The sequence below is a fragment of the Cottoperca gobio genome, chromosome 16 (genome assembly GCF_900634415.1).
Source record: "Cottoperca gobio chromosome 16, fCotGob3.1, whole genome shotgun sequence".
Lineage (NCBI taxonomy): Eukaryota > Metazoa > Chordata > Actinopteri > Perciformes > Bovichtidae > Cottoperca > Cottoperca gobio.
Window position 1 is genome coordinate 2025069 of NC_041370.1, and position 10899 is coordinate 2035967.

Consider the following 10899-nt stretch of genomic DNA (forward strand, 5'->3'; position numbering starts at 1 on the left):
TTAGTTTGAGTGAAATGATGAACGTCTGCAGTTATTTATACTGTTGCCCGGGGTTATGGGCGAGAGATAGTTTAATATGTCGCCAGTCACCACTCCATTGCTCTCCATCCTTGAAGCGGAGTTCACCGTGTCGCCAAACAGACAGTAGCGAGGCATCTTCAGACCCACCACGCCAGCCACCACCATACCGGAGTGAACACCTGAGGGAGGGAGAGAGAGAGAGGGAGGGAGAGGGAGAGAGAGAGAGAGAGAGAGAGAGAGAGAGAGAGAGAGAGAGAGAGAGAGAGAGAGAGAGAGAGAGAGAGAGAGAGAGATAGAGAGAGAGAGGAGAGAGAGAGAGAGAGAGAGAGAGAGAGAGAGAGAGAGAGAGAGAGAGAGAGCCATATTTATTTATCAAGATTGGCGACCTGTCAGGGGTCAACCCTCTAGCACAATGCATGCTGGGATATGCTCCAGACCATAAGATCATAGTATTTGCTGCAGGTTTTGCTATTTGCCACTAGTTATTATAAGTCAGGTGTCACATGATCATCAGCTCCAGCTGCCTGATTCAGTAAAACTATTTTACTGAATCTCAAACACGGGTAGGGATATACAAATCTCCTGCTGTCCCGCCGAGGCGTCAGTGGTTCGGGTTGACACCAGAACAGTGCACAGCGTGTTGAACCGTGTCCTTCACCTGGGTCCTCTGGCTGAGGACAAATCTTTCTGTTGTGTCCAAAGATCTCAGGATCATATGTCTCGCTCTCACTTAAAGGTGACGCAGGAGTTGAGTGGACACAAAGCCCACCTGCAAGTCTGAAGTACAAGAATCATATCGCTCGGTGACGGGTGTGTGACCCTGAGCCGTGACCTCCAAATCGGGAGAATAATGTGTGCGTGACACAGTTGTGCTGCTCACCGACTCTGATCTGGATGTTATCCCCGGTGGAGGGGTCTTTAAGGTGGTCGATGGAGCTCAGCATGTCCAGGGCCATGTCGCAGATATGGTGCGCATGAAAGGTGGTCTTGTTGGGCACGCCCGCCACCACCATGTAGGCATCACGGATCGTCTCCACCTGGACCGAAGGGAGGGATTCATACAGCGATACCACACTGAATAGAACGTGTGTGTGTGTGTGTGTGTGTGTGTGTGTGTGTGTGTGTGTAGGTGTGTGGCTGACAAAACAAAACATCAGCCTCGACTTTGAGAAACTGGAACGAACATTTTTCACTATTCTGACATTTTATTGAGCAAACGATTAATGTAGAACATAATGGACGGACTGACCTTATAGACGTTGTGCTTCTCGCTGAGCGTGTCGAAGACGATGTAGATCTCGTTCAGCATGTCCACCACCTGCATGGGTGTGATGTGGATGCAGATCTCGTTAAACTTGACCACGTCGCTGAACAGGATGGTCACATCTGGGAAGACCTGCGACACAAACAAACATGAAGTGATGCACACTGTGAGCAAACGCCAAACGCTCGGGGTCGCTCTCTTATTGGGGTATCTCCATTATTTAGTGGTTATTTAATTTGTTTTTAAGTTGTTGGATGTTTAAAGGTAACTGCACGACAACTAGGGAGGTGTTCCAGGCACGTCCTGGGAGGAGGAGGATGGACGGATGCACGACAACTGCTGCTTTTTATTGTGCACAATAATCTAAAGTGTAAATACATGTACTTGTAGTTTAATACGTGCATGTACGTGGGACATGGCGGTAAAAGCAGTTTCCTTGTGCTGTGCACCCCGCGTGTGTCTGCTCTTGAATCACAATAGAAGTGACCTTTACCTTCACGTCTGCCTTCCAACATCTTTGGACCGTGTTGGAAACAAACATTCTCCCTTTGCCTCACTTCTCTCGCGCAGCTGCTGCCATTGAAGCCCAATCTTGTTCTTTTGTCGGTCGCACAAATGTCGCTCGTGTGAAAATGGCAGTTCAATTTTATGTGGAGGTCACAGCCAATCTAAGAGCAATGTTGCATGGATGACCTCTGACCTCCATGTGCAGCGGGTTGACGTGTTGCAGCAAAACATGAACAGCCTCAGTTTTGCAGCAATATTTGTGTGATTGAAAATGGCGGTGCCTCGTACCTGGCATGTCTCCAGTGCAGTTATCCCCTTCCTGAGGCGGTCGGCCACAGCTTTAGGGATCATGGCGTACAGCAAAGAATCTCCTCTCTTCTTCTCTTCATCCAGCTTCTTGATGATTTTCATCAGCTGAGCATATTTCTGTTGCTCCTGGAGGATCAGAAATGGGACAAAAGAGTCTACAGTTATAGCCTCACCTCCTCTTAAAGCTTAAACATCCCTCTTTGCCTTCTGTAATCCTCTTAATCCACATCTCTCCTGCATGACTGAAGTGGATGTAATGGTTGAAATCAATACGGAAGCAGAGCTTTCACCCGGGCTCACCTGGTCAGGCTGGTTTCTAATAGAGAGAACTCAAACACCTCAAACTGCCCCCCCCCCCCCCCCTGCTCTGGGATTTTGTACAATTGAGGTCCCCAGTGGAAGTGTGCTTTGTCAGTACGACGTCTGTCCCTGCAGACTAAGGATTCAGGTGTTTTCATCACCTGGTCGAGGGCCAGCTGCAGCTCAGCCGATTGTTGCGTCCCGGCCAAAATGAGCTCTCTGCTGGAGTCATGCAGGTTCAGATCGTTCACGTACACGCCCATCTTTATCATGTCCTCCACTGTCTCGATGCTGCAGAGATGAGGAGAACACATGAGGATGCGTAGATTGTAAACAAGGAAAGAAAAGCGAGATAATATAAAGTATTATCATATAATACATCAATCCAATGTCCAGAACGAGATAGAAGAGAAGTTTGTATAAATACGGCGACAACAAACCAAAGAACACCACTGAAATGTATTGTGTTCACACACACACACACACACACACACACACACACACACACACAACTCTGTAACTGTGCTTCATCTTACATGGGTGTCCCCAGGAAGATGAGGGAGTCCCACGGGGGGACGTACTTCATCTGGCCCTTCAGGTGGAGAGGTTTCTTTGGAGGCTCTCGCAAGTCTTCAAAGATGGTCTCACTGCACTTTCCTGAGAAGAACCACGAGGGGGGGGGGGCGGGTCAACAGGACTGTGGCGTTAAAAGAAAACAACAAACCTGCGAGGCAACAAGTGCAAAAGGTTCTGACCGGTGACCGTCTGGAAAGCCAGCAGTTCAATGTCTTCCCCTCCAGAGTTTCCTGAGCTGTTGTATTGGGTGAGCGCGCCGCTGTACTCCTGGTCTGAGACCTTCATCTCCTCCACTTCCTTCGGCTCTGATGGAGGAAGAGGAGCAGACACTGTGAGAGGACGGGTGTGCGAGAGAGTTAACGAGGGCACAACGGTGTGGCGGCGGTGCGGAGAATTGTAATCACGCAGTCGGGCAACATGAGAGCACATTACACCTTCCTCGCCTTGTTCTAACCTCCTCGTGATGTTCTTCATGTCTCATTCTTACCTGTAACATTAAGATGGAAATTGATCATTTGCTCTTGAAATAATTACGCCCTCGGCAATCAGCAACGCATTCTTCCAGTTTCACTTCTCTTCATTAAGCAGGATGTTTTTATTTGCTCTGTTGCAGCATCGATTTAAATAAAGTTTAAGGACGTTTGACTTTGTCGTAACGAATTCACTTCCACTTGAATATATTATACATATTTGATTTTGCTCGGGTACAACGACCTTGGACAAGAAATGATGGAGTGACTTGATGGACATCTTTTGATCCATCCATTGTTTTAATACATAATGCATTTACAATGATTGCAATGGAGAGACTCGTACCTCGCTCTTCCTCCCACTTTGCTTTGTCGTTGTCTTCCTTCTCTCGTCCCTCCTCGGGCTCCTCCTTGCTCAGTTTGGGCATGTTGACCTTCTGCTTGCTCTCCACCACCGCCACAGACAACAGCTCAAACACGTTGTTCAAATGTGTGTAGATCTAATGAGAGATGGCAGAAGTGTGTGTGTGTGTGTGTGTGTGTGTGTGTGTGTGTGTGTGTGTGTGTGTGTCGGTTCAACTTATTTAAGTCACATTTAATCTTTAGAAACACGTCGAGGAGAAGTGGACTCACACTATCCCAGCTGAACTCCAGCATGGGTCGGATCAGAGTGAACTCCTCGTTGACCTTCTTGCCCTGGAGGTCGGAGAAGACCTCCTTGAGGCCGTCACCGATGCGGTACATGGTCATGTCGCGGCGGAAGATGACACTGAAGGGGAACATGTCAAAAAAGAGACCTCGCTTCATCGGCAGCTTCTCGTAGCCCGGCGCCGTCTTCTGCTGAGGCATGCGGTGTTTGAAGGCGGCGTTGTCGAAGTTCATCTTGTACACCTGGATGTGTGAGCAGCGGGAGGTTTGTGACATAGAACACAAGTGAGCTTGAGATGGTTTACGATCACTTTACACCAGACAATATTCTCACTAACTATATTTCTTTCTTCTGGATGTTCGTCTCATTTATCTCCAACGTGCACGTGTTACATTAAGTTTAAAGAAAACTTTGAATAAGGAAAAGTTCCCCCAAAAATATCTATGAACGATGAAAACACAAGTTACTGTCGCGCTTTTGTTTGTCAAATGAAAACTGCTGACGGTCTTGAATTGAGTTGAATGAACACACAAAACTGATCTTTTGCATTTGACTGTCATCTCATGTTACACATCGTCTAATAAGACACACAATTAAAGAGGTTTAAGTTGCAACTGACGGCTTTTTAATGGTGAATACTTCAGTTATAGGTCATTTACAGGGAAAGCTATTATGGATTATAATGTTATATATATATAATTATGGATTATAATGTTATTTATGCTTCTGTCACCTTCAAATCTCATTTAAACATCTGAAAGATTCATTAAAGGTTTTCTTTAAGTCTGCAGGTAAAAACCTTCTTTCTGATCGTTAAAGCTTCAGTGAATGGTTATAACATCAGGTACGTTATGGTTACTTCTTATAAACTATGCCTTTACTAACACGTTGGATCAGTGGTGATCATCAGAGCTGGTTGTTAGTGAAGCGCTCGCTGCTTCCTCAAGAATCCAAACAGTGATTTTCTGCTTATAACTCAAACAGCAGTGACCTTGATGCCAGACAGTAAGACGACACGTGCGTGGCTCCACATCTCACATTTGTTCTGTATATTATTTCCCCCTGAGATCCCAATAAGCACTTATCTCCATCCAATAAACACTTTGCCGTCTGAGTGTAAACCACAAACTCCGCCTGGCGTCTCAATGGAATCATTTCCACGCTGATAAAACCGACACGAGGTCGAGGTCACACCCTCGACTCGCTGCTCGGCCAGAGTACGTACCACATACGTCATTTTCTCCGTTTCCTCCTTGGACAGGATCTCCACTTCAATGTCCGTGCTGTAGAACTGCCGTCCCACTTGAGACAGCTGCCCTGCAGGAGACGAGGACACACGCCGCTCATGGAAGTGTAGAGGTCAACGCCTGCTTGTAAGACGTTTAATCAAAGTGAGCTTCTTCGAGCTTCAGTGCAGAACAAAGTGAGGAGTAATCTGAGGCGCACACGTTATGTGTTCTGTGTCAGTGCCAGGATAGATCGACCTTGCCTCCGCCATCGCAAAGCATCATTAATTAGACTTCTCTACACAGCATCGCCGTACACAAGGCTCATTGCTTTCACTTTTTAAAAGGAGGGAGGTCAAACTATTAACGGCATAAAACTATTAACTGTGTCATCGATTCTCTTCATTCTATACGGAAAGAATCGCAACTAAAATATGATCAGCTCAAAACCTGCAGACTACTTTTGCAAAGTGCACTCCAGTGGGCTGGAAGTTCTGTTCACTCCAGTCTGACAATGTGCATCAACACGGTGTCCACACACACCAGCAGGATTCTGTGTGTGCAAGGTCAAATGTTATTGTTGTGCTAAAAGATAGAAATACTAAATATCTCAAGTTCCTCTGGAAATGTTGACTGTTGAGGCTGGAGCATATCCCAGCATGCACTGGGCACAACCCCACATAAACTTGGGATCAAACCCAAACCCCCCCCCCCCCCCCCCCCTCAGTGTTTCCCCCACCGCTTGTTACCTTTAACAAACTGAGTGAAGCCCTTGCGGGTGCTGCGGTAGTGCAGCGTGAGGCTCTTCTCGCACTCCTCCTCCACGCAGAAGCTCGGCGGCTGCACTTTGGGGAAGGAGAAGCGAAAGTACTCGTGCAAGTTGTCCAGCTCGTTGATGAAGTCGCGCACGTTTCGCCCCAAGACCTCGAAAAGATGGATGATGATGATATTTAAACTGTAAACATACCTTTTTATATTTCATTAAAAACATTCTTCATGTTGTCACAACGCTTGGTGCTGACGCTCTGTTTGAATGTTTCTGCACCAGCTGTGGAAACAGCGACGCTTTACCTTTTTCATTTCCTATTATTCTATTTAGAAGGAATGAGACCTTTTGTTGCCCAATAGGAACATTTTAAATAGCATGCATGTGTGTGGAAAGTGATGCTTTTTACTATTACGTCCCAACCGCTCAGTTCTTATCAAGGTGCACGAGGCTGCTTCTAAATACAGGCTCATGCTGTTGATCAGGACAAGTTAAACACAGCCTGCTGGATCCCTCGCCATGTGTCATACATGATGCGTGTGATGCTGCTGTTCGCTAAAGACAACCTGGAGGAGGCGTCACTCACCTTTAGAATCCGCTCATATCCGTAGTTTCCGATCCTCTTCACCATGTAGACCCCGAAGGCGTACATCAGCTCATCGTGGGTCTTCCCCAGAACCTCCCCCGCCGCCTTTGCCAACCGCAGGATCAGGTTGTCACTGAGGAAGACGAGGGGAAAGTTATTCATTCTTTTATTCCTGCTCATCGAATATCTTTCCAGCAGAGACGTGACCAACGTGTGAAACAGTCAAAACAATAATTAAATGATGCTTTACAAATGTATAATTATTGCACCACTCTGCACAACACTGCAGCAGCGTCTGTCCACCTTGTTGAAGTGCATCGTCATAGTTACACTAACAGACTCTTAAACAACGCAATTTATTCACGTTTGAAAGTGCTGCATTTGAAAGCAAACATTGTGCGGCTGCTGTGCGTTTATACTCGTGTGTGTCTGGCGTCACAGAACACAGCGTTAGTCGCTGTTCAAGCTCTGAGAAGCACAGCAGCGAGCGACGAGATGCACAAGAGCAACAACCTACTTGTACATCTGATGTCGGACGAACTTGAGGTGGGGAATCTCTGCGCGGTTCTCGATGAGTCTCCACACATCCTCTCCGTAGGATTCATTAATGTAGTCGTTCACTGCTTCCAGGTACAGGCCGTACATCTTCAGAGGGTTGGAAACCTCCATGTTGATGCCTTAGTTAACTGCTCAGCTGAGGAGAGACGAGGGGGAGAAATCACATCTCCCAAATACAGGTCGGACTCATCTTTGTTCGGGTCAGCAGTTTTAAAATATCACAGTTGAGAAAATCTATTAAAATCCACTCTTCTCTAAGAGGAGAGACGTCGTCTCATGAGATTAGAATAAGACATTTTGCTTTCAGTGCCAAACGGTTGTATCCACCTGCATGGAGAGTAAAGATGCTTTTACACCTGCACATGCACCACAGTAACCTTCTCAGTCACCTCTTACGTCTAAGAAGAGAGCAGGATCAATAAGAGAAGTCGTTTAGCTGTTCCTGCTGCAGCTTCTTCCTTCTACACTGTGAAATGTCACCACCGTGCCAAATACAAGATAACACGGGGCAATCCAGCAGCCTGAGATGCTCCCATCCCATCAGCTAACTACAGGAAAACACATCAAATAAAAACACAAACCAGTAAAATAAAAAGGATGTAAAGGTGAAAAGAGAAAGTCCCCTCACCTGCAGTCCCTCGGTGCTGTGAAGCCCTGCTCTCTGTGCCGGCCAGCGCCACAGCATCACTCCTGGCTGAGAGCTTCCATCTGCAGCTGACGTGCTCTCGTGCCTGTCAGGTCAATAGGTGCCAAAATAGCAGCACCAAGGCATGTTTTTGGCAGGTAACATAAAAAGATATGTTTGTGTGACTCAGCTGGCGAACACACTGGGTCTAATCTGTAAACCATGTGTGTGGAGGTGAACTCTGTGGCTGGCTTTGACTGTATGTGGGAATCCCTTTACAAAAACATTTTCTGTGTTATGCAAACCGGAGCTCACAATGAGAGGCTAATTATCCAAAATCAGGCTGTGCTCTTACGCAACAACTTGTTAGGGCGACCAGGTTTCTTGGCTAATTACTTTACATTTGCATAATTACAGTCGGGCGCACACTAAACTGACGAGTTTGACATTTAAAAGGTTTTGTTTGAAGTGAAGCTGAATAAATGCTTTCAAAACATGCAGACGTGCAGACGTCCTGTCACTGATCGGTGAAGATTGAAATGTGACAAACGTTTGTGTTTTGGACTCGTATCATGGTTTCTGTTCTGATACTCTTTAAAATACTATTTAGTCACCATAAAAACAGATATGTGTTTAAAACTAAAGCTGTGATCAGCTGTCGACCCGTGTGGCTGCTGCTCTGTGTCTCAGTGAGGTGACACCTGCAGTCAAGGTTAACGCTCAACACATTCTCCCCCTGGCCACTAGGGGGCACTGTTACAACACCCCTGATTTATTGCTGGTGTATCCAACGTGTCTGCAGGTGAAATGAGATTGAGAATTTAAATAAATGTGCGACTCTGGCCTTTCTGCTGAGTTCAGACAAGGAGGTGCAGACATTCTGTTATTTTATGACAATCGTGGCCTTTTATATCCGTCCTGTTGCAAAATACACAGCGCTGATTCAAAACTATAATTTTGCTCCATGAACAAAATAAAAAAGACTCTCTTTCATATTCAAATAGTGATCTGGAAGGTTAGGAGGCTCACACCTATCATGTAGAGGTCTAATTATGAAAGCACTGCAGAATGAATGTTTCCAGCCACTACTCTCCTCACATCTACACTCGGTCAGGGAACCAAAGCTGTGCCGACAGCGAGCCTGTAATCCCCGCTCTGAGCGATAATGAGCCTCCTTCATTTCCTGTGTTTCCCCCCAGTGTTCCCCTACGCCAGGTGCTGCTGCCTGTCTTTAATGGCCTCTAGTGCGACTGTGTCACACTGCAGCCTGGGAGGTCCACCGCTGCCTCTTAGCACAGGGACCAGAAGGAGATAACAATGTGCTGATGGTGCCAACCGCAGCCCCACACAGATGCCGTGGATGCTTTCATTAAAGACGACATGACTCATCTTTTTTCACTCCACGCCAATATTACACCCTGACTTCCTTTTCCTCCCCACAAAGAGAGAGGTGCCGCTTTTTCAAAAGGTGTCCAGTCATGTCATTTTTCAAACCTAACAGGGAGCCGAGGAACACCTCCCTCCCTTTGTCTGTGAACAACACACACACACACACACCCTGTTTATCCTCCTCCCTCCCCGCACATACAGGTGGTGTCTCGTATGCATTTCCTTTCTGTCCCTGCTTGTTATCTGGTAAAGGAGTTATCAGGCTCAGCCAGCGTAACGGAGAGATGATCCAATCTCTGGGGAGTATCACGGTCACTGGAGGAAAGCGTGCATAGTCGGACATATTCAAAAAGTCGGGCGCTGATATCATTTTCATATTGTTAAAGCCCGGAAAGAGCTCACCATTCAAACATTGGACATTGATTAAAGCGTCAGCACGAAGCACAAAAGGGTTATTGGAGCATTTCGAGCGAGTCACACACTGCAAAGTTATTGGGTGACACCCTCCCATCATAAACTGCTTCTTATTGTTTACAGCCAGCAGGCCCTCCAGATAAAATTGTAAATCCCTTCGGTGCGGCGGGGCTGTGACTGCACAAAAGCTACACGGATGAATCCTCGTATGTGGCAAAATGGAAATGTGTGCCTCTGTGGAGGAGCTGTAACAGTTGTGACCCCGCGGTTGAATACTTAATGGGAGTCTATCTGTATCCCCGTCGTCCCATCTCTCAAGCCCCTCGCTCAGCCTCCCCCTTACTGCAAAAGAATGCGCCATATTCCTCCTGCACAATCCCACGATACCTCCCTCTTATTGGTTTTTACTATAGACACAGCAGGAGCTGGGCTATAATGCTACGCTAGCTGAATGCCAACGATGTCGAGGCATCTTATTGTGTCTTTATGCAGCAACCGAGGGCCTCTCTCCTGTATTTATAGCTCCTCTGAGACTTCTCCCCCCTCCCTCCCTGCTTCCTCCCTCTCTGTTTCTTTTCAGGTTCACCTGTCAGCCTCTCCATCCTCCCCCCCAGTATCCTTTACTCCACCTGCTACTTTTCTCTTTCTATACCTGCTCTCCATCTCCTGTAATGTCCGCTCTCTCCAGCCACGTGCCCGTGCAGCCGTGTCCTCCCTCTTTGTCTCTCTCTGCATTAGCTAAATTGAATCTTCCCGTTTAAAAGCGATGTGACGTAGGGTCGTCGGTTGTTTCTCCCTTTGCATTGATTTCCATGTGGCGCGGTGCAGCTAATGTCTCTCTACAGGCCCCCACAACACATGGAAACACAGTGCTGCTGGAGGTGTAACAATAGTGTCAAATCCTAACAAAGGCAATTCTAGAAAGAGAGATAAGGTGTGTGTGTGTGTGTGTGTGTGTGTGTGTGTGTGTTACACGTTGTTCGGAAAAGAAAAGAAATCCAGGGTTCTGCAGTCTGCATATAAATATTCCATTAACTTGAGCCGGCTCCATAACGGCATGGCAGTGCGGCTATGCATTCAGAGCCTGGAATTTGAAATGAAATTATTGTGGGAGGTGGAGAGGGAGGAGGAGGAGTGGGGGGAGGGGGAGGAGGAGGAGGAGGGGGGGAGGTGGAGGTGGTGAAATAGCCGTTTCCTTTTCTTCCAATTTTCTCCCTTTCTCCCTTTCGCCCCTTCGCC

At 47.0% G+C, this 10899-nt stretch overlaps 1 protein-coding gene across 1 annotated transcript; it reads right to left on the minus strand.

Moving 5' to 3' along the window:
• Nucleotides 1-7991, minus strand: LOC115020971 (soluble guanylate cyclase 88E-like). The gene is made up of 14 exons (XM_029451077.1): nt 7861-7991; nt 7192-7368; nt 6675-6807; nt 6072-6246; nt 5322-5413; nt 4081-4338; nt 3794-3947; nt 3157-3282; nt 2938-3058; nt 2563-2692; nt 2081-2227; nt 1271-1417; nt 902-1058; nt 1-200 (listed from the first exon to the last, which is right to left on the minus strand). Exons 2-14 carry the CDS (start codon nt 7341-7343, stop codon nt 1-3), a joined length of 1992 nt encoding a protein of 663 aa, XP_029306937.1. The 5' UTR covers nt 7344-7368; nt 7861-7991.
• Between the last annotated feature and the right edge of the window lie 2908 nt (nt 7992-10899).

Excerpts from the sequence above, each read along its gene's own strand:
- LOC115020971 (XM_029451077.1), bottom strand. The coding sequence starts at position 7,343 with ATGGAGGTTTCCAACCCTCTGAAGATGTACGGCCTGTACCTGGAAGCA. Across the intron at positions 5,414-6,071 it reads CTTCACTCAGTTTGTTAAAG|GGCAGCTGTCTCAAGTGGGA; the intron begins GTAACAAGCGGT and ends CGTCTCCTGCAG. Across the intron at positions 3,948-4,080 it reads TGGAGTTCAGCTGGGATAGT|ATCTACACACATTTGAACAA; the intron begins GTGAGTCCACTT and ends ATCTCTCATTAG.